Here is a 15,023-nt window from a genome sequence, read left to right as displayed (position 1 = left end):
GTCTACACCTAGTTCTGCAAACAGCTTTTAGGAAGTGACCATTAAGAGCTAGAAACATGTTGTTAAAGTAAGGCCTAGCTTCTTGTGAACGTATTCAATAAGAACTGTGCAATTTCTGCAGAACTCCTCCTACTGTGTTTTTTGTTGGACAGTTTTTTAAAATATTGTCAAGACTGATTGCTGATGTACCACTTCTTAGCTTGCTTCTGAATTAGTTTAAATATGAGTTAATGAGCAAGATTCAGGAGTGACGAAAATTTGCTAAGAACCCTCCAACCCCTCCCCCTCAAGACTAGATAGAAAATGTAGTTCTCTATGTGTCTGTAGGAAGTTCAGACATTGAATTTAATGAAATATAAAAGCATGACTAAAATCACTTTAGGTGGAAATAATACATCTTTAGCTACAAAAAAGTTCAACAGCGCTGTCATATTACATTACTATTAGATCATCTTAGATCATACATGATCTACATATACATGTATATGAAGTAATACCAAGGGGGTGAAAAGAGAGCACATGTGTTTGAGAATGAAAACATTTCTCATTCCATTGACTGGAGTAAATATTATCCTCCTTTTGAGCTGAATTATTCATCATTTTCTTCACAACAATTCATAACACATTAAATTTGTACTATTTCATAAATGCAAATGAAAAAAAACTTTTGCTCAAAATTAACAATTACATTTTAGGTACTGATTTGGATTAGATATCACAAATCAGGTTACAAGTTTGCTGTTTTTGGTTTTGTGGTTTTTTAAAAATCACTTCAAGAACAAATCCTGAACACTTCACTACTGAAGTATATTCCTAAATAATGTGTATGAGGAAATCTCACTTTGTAAAACAGTACATTCTGTGTGCAGCAATTCTAACTATATCTAACACTGTAACCTTATTACAGAATGGAATAACATTTGATTAAATTTTGTATCATACAGTTATGCCTGAATGTGCCCACTGACTAAGTCAGCACAGTCTCAAAGGCTAGAAAAATGGCAGACATCCTTTTCACCTATACAATGACATGGACCATGAGGAGGACATGATTCTTACTCTCACACTGAAGATCTATCTGTTCCAGGATCCAGTATGACAATGTTAAAATAAACTAGAGCTCAGACCAGCAGGTTCTGTTTCTCTCTCGATGGTCACGGGTAGCTTATCCTTTCAGTAACAGCAGATAGCAGAACTATAAAACTTTGAATTTCAGTTCTGTTTTAGTGCAGAATTAATGCACCCCCTAGATGCTGCAGGGCAATCGCAGACAAATTGTGAACAGCAGCACAAGTGAATTTGTGTCATCCTATGAAAACCACAAGGATATACGCTTTATATCATTGATACTGGGCAAGAAGCTGTAGAATCACAACAGAGGACAACACACACATTATGTCAGTCATTAAATACCACTAATTCTAAGCACCCATCATAGCATCAGAAGCCCTCCATTCCCTTAACATATCAATTATCTGCAAGTTGCTAGGGTAGCACACACATCTATAGTATCTGCATCTTTTTAATTCCAGTTACGTTGCAGCTGCTTTCCTATTTTAATTATTTTTTTCCTTGAAAAAAGTTGAAAACTGATGGTGCCAATAAGAGTGAGTGTCTTTACTTGAGACCAATTTCAATGAAAGGCAAACTTTGAAACTAAGCTTTATGTTAATTAGTCTGCTATGCTGTGGGTAGGTAGCGAGTCTTAGCTGATATAACTTAAAAGAAGCTGAATCTTCTATTTTAAGATGATAAAAATTAATTCTTTCCAAAGCTGACAAGAATGAACATTTTGAGTTTTAAAGGCAATTTTAATTAGAAGTTATAAAGCTAGTGGCAACCACAGTTTTAAAACAAAAATACTGTTGCAACCACAACTATGACATCACTAGTGCCATGCTATAAAGAGGGGGTTGTTCTATTACATACCTTCCACATTTTATAGCCTTTGAGTGCACTAAGGGAACAGTCATTAAAAAGCCTCTTTAGAAATAAAGACCTCCTTCTCCCCCTGTGAAAACCTAATGGTAATGCCTTCCTACAGTAAAGTTTTTATTGCCTGTTCCAGACAGTTTAAATAGTGCTATGAATATAGTAGAGGTAACGGAGGCACAGAACAGACAGCAGGAAAATAAGAAGATTCAACCTGGGTGGTTGGGAAGATGTTTTCTCTAACCTGCCCACCACCTCCATCCCTAAGCATAAACAAAAGGCATTAAATTAGACTTTCTTCCCACCCCTTTCCTTCTCATCTATCTATAAAAGGTGCTACTGAAAACTCAATTCTGCTAGGAGAGTGATAAAAATCCTAGTCATCAAAGCCAAGTTATGTTTGAAACAGATGAATAGGTAGATAATTTCTTCCAGGAAAACAAACTTTTATATAAAAATACCCTATTTCTTATGTCAGTTCATTATTTTGCATAAATTTTCCTCACCTGAGTGGGCATTCTAGATAGGGAAAAACAAAACAAAACCTGGCATCAGTTATAGAACCTTTTTAAAAAGCAGAAAGTAAAAACAAAAACTTGATTGGGTTCTGACATCCTTTTATACATCCACATTTACTAAACACTTTTCAACAATTTCAACTTTTAAACAATTCCCTCATTCCTTTCCTGAATTAACTGAATTCTCTACTGCTTGAATACAAAGCTTTAGAACATACAATACAAGCCTTTTAATACATTTCATTCTCTCACATTCCAAAAGATCAAAATCAATAGGGCAATGTTATTTACAGTCATTTCCCATATACTCATTAATCATACTTTGACAGATAAATCAGTTGAGTGATATACTCAGTCAGTACCATTAAAACAGAATATGTGTAAGTTTTAACAGCCATTAGTTAACATCCTTGACTTTTGTCTACTGATAAATTGGTCGGGGGACGGGGGGGGATACAAATATGGTGCACAATCGCATGGACGGTGAATACTCAACACATTTAAATAAAAATCAAACATCACTTACTTCAGATTTGGAAGACAAGTTTTCCTCCTCTTTATCAGAATCATTGGGACCCACAGTATCACCAAATGGTGGCAAAGAAGGCTTTTTCTTCTCCACTGTATCACTGTCCATTTTGACTTTCCCCATATTGAGTTGAGATTTATCTTGTGTTTGCTTTTTGTCAGCTGAACAAGTAAGAATCAGTGGGGAAGCACTAGAAAACCTTTTAAATAAAGACTCCGAGCTACTTTTTTTCCTTTTTTTAGCAGAAAGTTCATCAGAATCTATAACAGAGGACCTTTTTGTAGGGACCTTCTTTTCTTGCTGCTGTCGACCTGTTATGGTGAGGATGGTTATGTTTTCAGATTTTGGCTCCTTGGACATGGATTTGAGTTCCTTGAGGGCCATCTTAGGAACTATTTTTTCATCTTTCAGCAGTTTGTTTCCTTTGGGTTTCTTAGAGGATTCTTTGGAAGATTTGCTGTGTTCCCTGGAAGGTTCTTTGAAGGCACTTTTATGTTCTTTTGAGTCTTTCAAAAATTTTTCCTTGTGCTCTTTTGTTAATTTGTGGGGCTTTGAAAAACTGTTACTACTGCTGCTGCTGCTATTTGCATTCATATTCTTAGTTCTGTCCTGCAACAAGGAGAAGCACAAACTTAATTTTGAAACAAAAGGCAGACATAATATGGACGCAGGATTCATGTTAAAAATCTGTACTAGAAACTATAAATGACTATGTAAGAACAGATACACAAGACACTATTTCCAGTTTCACTTAAAAGTACTATCCTTTAGCCTGTATTATTCATTTTTTTAACAGTCAGCTATCACAGATGAATATAGTACTTCAGTATTTACGAACAGTTGACTTTTCCATTACAAAGTAGCGGGGAAAAGGAGTTACAATTGTTTGTCAATGCTTGTCAAGAGGAAAGTTAATTTTATCTTGAAAGTAAAATTTGGCTTTTAAGAAATAATATGAATAAGATGAACATAAAAATGGACAGTTTAGGAAATGCTGACACATGACCATCAAATATCAGAACAAAGCCATTACAATAGATCAGTGTAGGAACCTGCATGTTGCCAAGAGAGAACTATTTGAGAATTAGAGCAAAACACATCCCCCCAATGAATTTGTATGAAAATTTATAAAAATCCTACCTATATGTATAGATTTATACTGAAGCAGTATTTCATTAATAAAGCCAAGCTAAAACAATAGGAACAAGATCCTATAACGACCTTCTACCGAATAAGCAAATTTAACATTTTACTCCTGATAAAAGCCCCTAAGGATGTTGGCCCAGGAACCCAGGAGATTATCACTCTTTGAAACCAGAATTTTCCTTGACTGCTACATTCCAGAATAGCATCAAAACTTCCAACTCTTAAATGCTGTAACTCATGACAACAGGCAGAACATGAAGAGCTTTAAAGAAATGACACGGGCTACAGTCCTTTCAGCATGCCAAAGATTCCCAGGTTCATGCCTTACTTGTTGGCAACTATACATATTATAGCTGAATAATTTTTATTTCTCTTCCTCAGGACAAAAACAACTTAAAATTTTCATCAGAAACTGGAACCAATTTAGTGATGGCCCAAAACATGGAATATCAGCGTGTTAAAATTACAGCTTTACTGAAATTTGAACTCAAAAGAGAGCTTGTTAAATGAGTACTTATAATTATGCATTTTGCCATTATGATTCTTATGCAAAGAAAGCATTACTGAGAATAGGAAACTACTGAAAAGGATGTTAGTTGGTAAAAAACAATAAACAGTTGTCTCTGGGTTTGACTTTCAACACTTAATTTAGTGATTCAGCCAAGTCCTTTACACATTGCAAAGGAATGTAGTGCCCACAATTCTCTAATCTTTATATGATGTGTGTAAAACCAATGGACAAACACCTAGATCTATTTTGCTTTTCATCATTCTGTACTGATGTTTATTCACCGTTCTGCAGTGATAAGAATTTGCTTTTCTTTTTTGACCCTCTAGCACATACATAATGTGGTTTATCTGACTGCCTAACACTGGCACAGGTTTGCAACACAGAAGGAAGAACTGGTCCGAAAGTCAGATCTCTACTATGGATTAATTTAAAAAGCAGCCTTATCACTTGCCCAAGTTGCAGCAGAGACCATGCAGAGCTTGCAAAAATGTTCCATCAGAAAGCTATCTAAAAATGCTCATTCATCAAAAGAAAAACATTTTGGGGAAACATCAATTTGAAAAACAATAATAAGCATTTAAAATTTTCATTTAAAATCATTGTAAATGCTAAAACACAAAAAGGCACAAACTAAATTATCCCACAAATTAATTTGATAGAAATTTTTCACAACATAAAACTTTAAGTTTTCTTTTTCCTTTTCTACTTTGGAGCAGAAGAAAAACAGCTAAAAATCACAGTATTCCCATTAAGCAGAAAAATCTCATTCTTGCCCAACTTTACCACACATAAGCAAAGTGTGGCTGTGATCAGCAAGACAGAAAACAGCCTCTTTGGCTAGAATATACTATATGCACTTTTCATTGTAGCTCTCTGGCACACTACTATTTTAAACACAGATTACTTTAGAAATTTCCTGAGTCAGCTATCAGTTTAATATACACTCTAATAACATGTCACACTAATGAAAGATAAATGAATTTTAAATGCAAAGCTGTAAATAAAAGCTATTATTCTCTTTAACAGTGAACAATATTCTGATGACATTTGAATGCCTGAATGTAAGGCATTTCCTTACTTACCATGTCACTAATTAAAAACAAAAATACATTAATTATTCCTTGCACTGGATCACTTCAATCAAGACATTTTTTTAAACAACAGGAAAGTAAAGTCAAGTGGCAACATATTTTGTTTTATGCAAGATGAATCCCAAAGTCATGTCTTATGGGCTCATTAGTAATACTTTTAGCTGTAGGATCCCGTTCTATCATGCCAGAGCCAGAAGTGTTGCCCTGGGAAGGGGCAGGATGTCTGCTGCACTTAAACTAAATTGAGTTCTTTCTTACATTTCTTATCAGTTTCCATATCATGTATTTTAAGTCTCTCTAACAGGGGAGAATCATTTTAGCTGCTTTTAACCAGAAAGTTCTGTGAAATAGGTCCTAGGGAGCAGCAGCATTAAAAACAATGGGAACTGGAGATCCTTCTCGGGTTTAAAATTTTAAAACTGAATTTCTTTCCATTTTCTAGAACATGGAATCTGATGTTTTTGTAGAAATCATAGTACAAGTATATATTTACCATGATATATTTATTCAATGACCATGCATTCAGAGAATTACTCCTGCATTCATTAAGGCAGCCAAACCCTTGCTATTAAACATGAATTCACTCTTAAGTAAGTAAGGTATCTTTTCTCACTTCATTCACTCTTAAGTAAGTAAGGTATCTTTTCTCACTTCCTACTGTTCTGGAATGACCCTGCACAAGTCAACAGTGATTGAGAGAAAATAGCATGAGGCACATAACATCTGGAAAACAGAAGAAATTGAAAAACATGTTCACTAACAAAATTCTACCAACATAAACATGGAAGGCTAGCAGGGGTGGAGTGTGGGTAAATTTTCACATTCACTTCACAGACTTTAGTGTAAGCCAGAAGGTATTTTTAATCAATTTCCTTGTTTATCATAAAATCAATAATCTTGTTAAGTGTTTGTTTTCCTCCCCACCTTAAGAAGTACTGCAAGCAATAAGAGTGAATGACACATTCTGCTGTTGAGAGTGGTACGTCAAACTAAATCTTTTTTTCAAGTTGGGATTGCAACATAGAGCTTGTAAATTTTTGACAGGTAATATATTTAAATACTATGGATTACATTTGTGTATTCATCAAACATTAGTCTAAGCAACTGAAGTGAATGTTATACTTTCTTTGAGATCTTGCATAACAAACATCAGAAGGATAACATAGAGGATTATATGCTTGTTAAAATACCTGTACATGTCTTCTTTTATTAAATCCAAGTAAGAGAAAGTACACATTTTTCTTCAAGACATAATCCCTTTGCTATAGCAGTACTAACAGGATTTTAAAATTAAATATTTTAGCACAATAAAAATCAAAGATTTTCTCAAAACAGAAAAATTGTTTTACTCAACAGGTAAAGTATCTGCAAATTTAACAACTGCGGGAATTTCAAGGCAAAGAACAATATTGAATTATCCATCTATCTTGCAAGGGAACATCATGACTTCATGCTACAAAATGTAATTCCCAAATTGGTTAAACATTGCTTTAGAGCAAGTAATGTTCTCTGAAAATCATTTCAAACAACTCCAATTGCTGATACTTATGAAGCTAGTTCACACATAAAGCAATTTTTTTTTTTGGTGGTGGTGGTGATGGTTCCCTTCATAATTCACTCCTGTTCTTAGCTGCACACACAAGCGTTATTAGATCCCACATTCCCAAAGCTTTCCACACTTGAGCAGACTTCTTGCTTGTCCAGCCCCCGTGACCATTATGACCAATGACAGCAGCAGAAACAGGAGTAAGTGTATACTCACAGGTTTGAGAAAGCCAGGAGGGGGAGCACAAGACACTATACTCTGCAAGCATCCGGAAAATGAAAGAATGCACACACTAAGGAAGGTTGAAGTCAAGAAATGTATTTCTGCTTGTCCTCTATGTTTCTAAGAGGAAATCTTTGTTTTTGAATCACCATACTGGGGCTCACTAATACAATCAACAGCATGGTTGTCACATTAAATTACAGAATTTAGGAAATGGACTCCCACATTTTTGAATCCCTACTTCAGAACAGTATGCAACAGAAGGATAACTGCGACAGTTCTCTCTTACTTGTTAGTGTATTCTCAGTTTTGGCAAATGAACACTGAGCCAACAATATCACTTCTTTGCACAGCTTTACTGTCATCACTGCAAGTCTCCCTTGTCCAGAAGGGCTGTGCTGTAGTTTGAAGCCGATAAATGGGAAAGCTAACATTCTTGGGTTTTGGTTTTATGCATTCAGAGTTAAGAATTGACCTTAATGTTTAGTTTGGTATTTACAGATACAAAACTTAAGAGCCCTACCTGTCAAATATCACCTCTCCTTAAGTGCTTTTCTACACATCCATTTGTGGACACCCATGGAGCAGGAATGCTTTCACCCACTAAGACAATTTATCAGAACATTACAGGTCTTCCCTTACCACCACTGCAAGGACATCTGTAAATTCTAGGCCACAGCGCAGGCTGTATATATGTTATACCTCATGTTAAACTGTATATTACCAATACTTGATTTTGTATTATTTACTCTCTGACTACACCCTCTCAGTAAGGTTTCCCCTTTCCTTCCTTTTCCTGCTGCAGTACCACTCTTTTGGTGCTGACTAGGTTCCCCCTCAACATTTTTATGAAGATGCTGTTTTATCTCCCACTTCTGTCTCAGTGATCAGATGGCTCAAGGCAATTAGTTGATGCAACAAGCCCTCTTGTTGAAAGAACTTCATATATGCTAGAACTCAGTGGAAAAAGGTACATTAATGCATTTCTCACTCACATTAAGGGGCACCACGACCAACAATGACATCATCAAATTTTACAACAGCAAATGAAGAACAGTAAGATTCCCTGTCCTGTCTATGGACAGGACACTATTCACCCATCTTTCCTATTCTTTTGAGTCTTTTCACTTTCCTGGGTTGAAAAGAACTGAAGGTCTCACACTTCTAAGACTGCATAAAGGAATAAAGGAAGGCAGCATGCAAGCGTATCCAGTGGGTATTGCTACAGCACCCCCCCCCACCACCACCAATCCTCTGGTATGGATACTTGCAGTACAAACCCACACTGAATGTATACATGTAGACAGTTCACATCCAAGAACTACCAAGACTGGTAAATAACCTATAGCTACTATTTTAAAGGCATATTTAACTGAAACTTGAAAAGAACACTGAAAACGTTGCATCACATAATTGTTGCACGTTCTAGTAATGAAAATAAGTGGAGTTACTTCAAAGTTCAAAGCCAACAATCTACTTAACAAATTTAGCTGGGGGGAAAAAACCCACACAACAACAAAAAGTCCTAAAAACAAAATCCCAAGGGTTTTAATTTCCCAGAATTATATAATAAAAGATCAGATGAATTTTTATTATACTCAAACTAAGGTTATTTTGTGTTTTTATTCCTCCAAAAATAGCTGATGAACCTAAGACAGACAGATATTTACACCTTTTTTTTAATGAGATATAGAGACAGTTCCTCATTTGTGTGTTTTATGTTGGATGGGAGGAGACAAGGATTACTGAGGGGAAGGGGAAGGAAACTGAATATTTCTTCCTACTAGCAAGAAACATTGCATTTATATGATGACTCTTCCCACTATTAAATATTGCAATAAACAGCAGTTAAACTTGAACCAAGAAGAAAGCAATTAATCAGGGGACTATTCCCTTATGGCTCAGTCATGCCAGACTCCTTAGTGAGAGTGTAATGTTAATTTTATTCCAGGAGTAGAGCTATTTTATCTTGGATATTGCTGTCAAGGCAAAAAAGAAATAGCTAGGGACCTGTGGTTAAAATTAAAATCATGATTTAAATCAGACAACATTGCTGCTGAATGTCTCTATTTTGTAACCAAATAATTCAGTCATTCCTGTACAAGAATTTCACAGATATAGACTACAATCCTGAGTTGTGGTGTAAATCTGACCTCATACTGCCTGCTCTAACAGTATTCTGTGGGTCAGTTGTTGCAGGCAATTGTCTTGGCAGAAGTGATAGGTTTATCATTTAACATTTTGAATGTTAATTTTTGAGGAATAAGTGCAGCAAACATGCAGCACTCCTCTCCCCCCATCCCATTTTGTTGTCAAAACCCAACCCCTGCTCCATGCTCACTAAAAAGTTTTCTACACCAGACAAACATTCACTGTCTGAATAGAGTTTCTAAAACATCTCATTTGTCACTTGCTCAGTGCCAGTCTCTCTAGTAAGAAGCTATTATAAAACAACCTACCCCATGAAAGAATTTACTGTGGAGCGCTAGTGTAGAACTTGGTATCATTTCTGCACTTTCCTGAAGTCTTCCTGTAGAAATCTGGGCAGCCTCATTTAGGCCAAGCCTCAGTGTGCCTACTTCAGAATGCAATGCAAGACATGGGTGTCAACATTCTAATTTAATCCAAAGCGATTCAAAAACAGACTCTATAGAGCTACCTAACCTCACAAGAGCCCATAACTTTGATTGTAAGGTGTCAAAATAACTCATGTTCAGTATCCAAGTATATGCGTAAGTGTCCCAGTCTGAGCAGCTGGGCAGTTATTTTCAGCACCATGCATCACTTTGGTGTAGCCAAGTGCCTTCTTTTTAGGCATTTTGATGCATCAAAGTGCTCTCAATCTAGTCCTCAGATTCACTCTACCTCAGCTTCTCATCAGAAAAATGAAAATAATCACATTCCTTACCTCCCTTGGGTGTTGCAAGAGCTGCATCAGAGATTGTGAGGCGCTCAGATACAATGCAAACCAGGCAGTGAGACAAAAAAGAGAATTTGTTTCTCTATACATCCTTTTTGTTGTGATACATTCTTATCAATGGGCACACTTAGGTATAACCATACATAAGACTTGTAAGGTAATGAGCTATAACAATTGGCATTTTTTGTACAGCTATAGAACGTGAAAGTTATTGAAAAAAATTGCTCTTGCAGCACACAAAATCAGATGTCAATAAGATTAGGTAACATACTTTAAAATGGCACATGCTACAGAAGGAAAATTACAACTCAAATAATGTAACAAACAATGGAGAAAAGAATTATATGTTGATTCTTTTATGAAGCAGATGGTTGTATTGCATTTCTTTTTCATTCAAATAATAACAGGATGTGCTTTATTCCTCAATATGATTAAAAAATTTCATTGAACTGAATAAATTCTCTGCTGCTTTGAAAAGGTATATTTATATTTCTCAAAAGGTTTATTAGAATTATCATGCACAGGAGATAAAATATACCTTTTTATCATTTACTAGCTTCATGCATTCAACTTGATAACCTGGAGACTGATGACACATTGCTAACTTTGAAACATCAAGTTAAGAATAAATCCCTGAACTTAAAAAATATAACTAAAAAGCCCTAAAGGGTAACACCTCACAAGTTTGACTCTACACAATTATCTTAAAAATAATTCATTTTAAAAAATACTTAATAAATCAAACAATTATTTCAGTATTTTGTCATATTCTATGCATTTCTGTAGATCTCACTGAATCCTTTTCTATGTAAATAACTCAGTTTACTCCTTCCTTCCCCCTGAATAAACTAATACTACAACATACAACTAGAGTTCCTTCTTGAAAAGAAGGAAAACAATTGTGCATGTTCTAAAAGTAAACAAACAATATAAATGCTTTAATTGGTACATATTCTCATGGTCATCCTAATTCTGCATTATTTTTATGTGACTATCAGTAAGTTCAGATCAAAGAAATGGTTAGTCCTAATTCCACTGGACTATGCTATGTGACTGTAAAAACAATCCCCAAAATACTGATTGATTATTTTGCATGTTATTTCCCAGGGTTTGCCTCACTGGATCAAATGTCTTCTTTCAAAATAAGTCTCACCTTTAGTCCATGAGATGATTTCTTCTTCACTTCTGAAAAAGGTAGGGAGTTACGGGGGAGGTTGGGGAGATGAAGGCTCTGTCCTGAAGGGAACGATGTGCCATCTGACATTACCATGATCTGTCATAAAAGGGAAAGTATAAAGTCAAACATTACCAATTAAAGAGAGAGAGAGACATACACGGGCTCATCTGCCCAAGGAATTAGCAAATCACTTTGGTAGAAGAACACAAGCTCTCCAACAAACCCTTGTTTCTTCTGCACAGCTGATGGGCTAGGTGAAACCATATTGGCATCCTCTATACTGATGAACAGATTACATCTTTCAATTTCCCTGTTAGTACAACTTAAGCCCTTCAGAAAGTGGCACAACTTGTTCTATTACAGTTGTTTATATACCACTAGGCCTGATTAAGTCCTTAATTTTTATCTAGTCTCTTTGTCCTCAGTGATGTCTGTTACACTTGAAAGTTTATCCCATCTGCAGCAAAAAGTTCTGCAGGTTACTGGCATCCCAGAAATAAATATGTATGTGTAGCAGTCTTTACTTCTGAATAAAGCAGCATGATGGAAAATACACTGTGGAAACAACTTGAAACATTAGTATACTAAAGTCTCTAAGAAAGAGAATCTCTCAATGTCAAACAGGCAAGGTGTGAATCAACCTCAAGCTTCTGCTATGATGAATTCTGGAGTAAATGGGATGGCTGGTAAGAAAATAGCATTTTTGCTATCACAAGGGCTTAGTACCATAATCTCCTCCTTGATTTTAAAGATTCATGAGTACAAACAGATCAATCCCAAAGGCCACAGCAGATTCAGCCTTGACTAGAGTGGTTACCAGACCTATCAAGAATCATGCTTTGCATTTGAGTGAAACTCAGCTAGCTCCTGTCTCATGCTCCAACGCTGCTGTGCCTGAATCTTACTGATACCTGACATAGTTATTAGCTTCTCAATGGTTTCAAAACCTTAAGTACTAAACACAATTGACATGCTGTCTGACTAGTTTCTTACAGTATCACAGAGTTAGAGAGAAACTACAAGGCTGTGCAACTGCAAGGGAACATGTCCTTTGCAGGGTCCCATGCTCAAAAGCATACTTGCCCTCATGGATGCTTTTTGTGCAATTGCTCTTGTCCCCTGACATAGGGGACAGAGGAGAAACTGATCCATCACATGACCCAATGAGTGAAACCTGGTACATTAGGTAAAAGTAGGAAAGGAAAGGGGGGAAATTGTGAGATCTAGGTTACAGAGATGTACTCCACATTTTATCTGTCCAGGTCAAGAGGAACTTTGCTGCTTACAGCTTCTCCAGTCCAGGATTTCAAATCTTTTGGAAACAGAAGCCCTAAATGAATCTTTTTTGCAGATGGCTGTGTTCAAAAATCCATATGGTAACCTGGAGAATATTAAGGAACATGTCTAGGTGATAACAAATTTCAATAGGCCTGCAACTTGAGCATTACCTCTCAACACTGCTGTTGGAATCCAAGGGAAGAAGAAGCAGGCTAAGACATAACTAATTCTCCAAGCTCGATAGTACATTGGTGTATTTTAAAAGTATTTGTGTATCCACCAAACATTTTCCTGAACCAGTTATAAAGAACAGTGGTTCTGACAGTTTATTTTGTCCAATAACCAAATAAGATAAGACTTCAGAATCACAATATTATATCCAGACCACTATTTTGAGAAACAGAATTCTCCGCAGAGCACGTAACAAATTAACTCCCCAACTCCTGGTTTCAGTTTCTTATTTTCCTAAACTGGAGCATACCAGGAGACAGGGTTCTCAAAGAAACAGCTGTGCAAAAGTAATGGCTTGTAACTCATAACCAAGGTAGAGTCATGAACAATTGGTTCAGTTTAACAGGTGATTTTACTTTAACATCCCAGATATTTTTTAACCTCAACTTGTCAAGGGTTTTGGTTGAATTTAGCCCTGCTAAAAGCAAGAAAAGGCAGAAGGTAACATAGATAATGACTGGTAACAAGTACAATGTTTCCACTAAATCTGCAGCCATGTACCATAATCTTGTACTACAGGCACAGAAAACTCATTTGTCTCTAGCATGCTCCCTCTTACAGAGCTAATCAGACTGATGAAGTATGTGGTTAATTAAAATCCTTTGAATCAGACTCATTGCAAGATTTTAAGCAAACAATCTTTATAGAAGACACCATCTGCATCTAGAATCATTTTATCTTTCAGAAAAAGTAGGCATAAGGTTTCCCACTACTATGGAGTTAAAACAGGCCTTTTATTGACACAGACCAGCTCTTTTCATGCACTCACATAAGAGAGAGATGCATATGCATGTGTTGGAGGAATAGGGTAGTCAGTGGGATCTGAGTTTGCCCTACCTTGATAATTAAAATAAATTAAAGATTATGAAAAGGATCTTCCTCCTAGGATTGGAAGCTGGCAGTTTCTCCCTGAAGCATATTTTAGCGAGTCAGAATTTTATATAAGGTATATAAAGGTATATAAGGTATATAAGGTATATAAAGAGGTATAACCACTGCCCAATTTTTTTTTCTTTTTTAATTTAGAAAATGTCCACCTTGAAAATACTTATATATTAGCTATAATACACAAAGATATCCTCAGAAAGCTGACTTAACGTATTTAAAAATGCATATATAGTTGTCAGATATCTCAGTTTCTGGCCAGGTATCTGTGAGAGTGTTATTTGGACCATTAACAGTCTAAGTATCCCAGATTATAAATTTAGAAACAGGATGCTTCATTACAGAAAGATCTACAGGGCTGGGATAGACAACATTAGCACTGTGAGTCCAGTCAGATCTGGCAAGTCTAGTTCCACAGAGTAAGAAAATAAAACCAATATAAATTTAAGAAGTCAAAATCTAGACATTCCAAATCGTGACCCCTACAAAATTCAAATGTACTGAGTCTTTCAGCCTGTTATTTCATCATAAACCCCATGAAAATGCCAATTGTAGAATCAGAATTTAAGTTATGATGATTAACAAAGCATGCAATAAGACAGAACTTCGGCTTAGCCTTCCAAATAAGCTCTGTAAAGAAGACGATAAGCTGAAGGAAGTCTAAGTATATTTTACTTCTTTCCTCCTATGATAAAACACACATCTCTATCTGCCAAATTGATCTCTGTCAGAGAAAGTATCTGGTCCTCATTAAAATCCTCTTCCTCAGAAAAATTACTCATCTTCTCCCTCTCAAAGAATAAAATTAATATTAACATCAGGTATCTCTTCCATGAACTCTTCCATAATGCTGCTTTTGTTTGCCAAGGTGCTCTTTTGAAAAAAATCTTTATGCAACAAACACTTCTTGGAGAGCAAATACATTCCCTTTTCATCTAAATTAAGGAAAGTGACAGCTGCAGGTCCAATTTACCTTGCCCATGCCATGCAAGACACTGCATAAACCATCATCATATTTACTTTAGTCATCTCTTTTC

The 15,023-nt window shown here is 35.9% G+C and overlaps 1 protein-coding gene across 2 annotated transcripts in view; it reads right to left on the bottom strand.

The window, feature by feature from the left end:
• LOC104145901 (protein AF-9) overlaps window positions 1–15,023 on the bottom strand; it is a 138,156-nt gene that overhangs the window by 60,287 nt on the left and 62,846 nt on the right. For both annotated transcript variants that reach the window (XM_068925631.1, XM_009677691.2), the window contains exons 5-6: window positions 11,569–11,688; window positions 2,977–3,588 (exon numbers count right to left, since the gene is read on the bottom strand). In XM_068925631.1, the coding sequence (XP_068781732.1) occupies window positions 2,977–3,588; window positions 11,569–11,688 (732 nt within the window). The remainder of the gene's footprint in view (window positions 1–2,976; window positions 3,589–11,568; window positions 11,689–15,023) is intronic.

The sequence above is a fragment of the Struthio camelus genome, chromosome W, assembly GCF_040807025.1.
Source record: "Struthio camelus isolate bStrCam1 chromosome W, bStrCam1.hap1, whole genome shotgun sequence".
In the NCBI taxonomy this organism is placed as follows: domain Eukaryota; kingdom Metazoa; phylum Chordata; class Aves; order Struthioniformes; family Struthionidae; genus Struthio; species Struthio camelus.
Note: the sequence above shows the minus strand (reverse complement) of the source record. Positions and strands in the feature narration are given on the sequence as shown.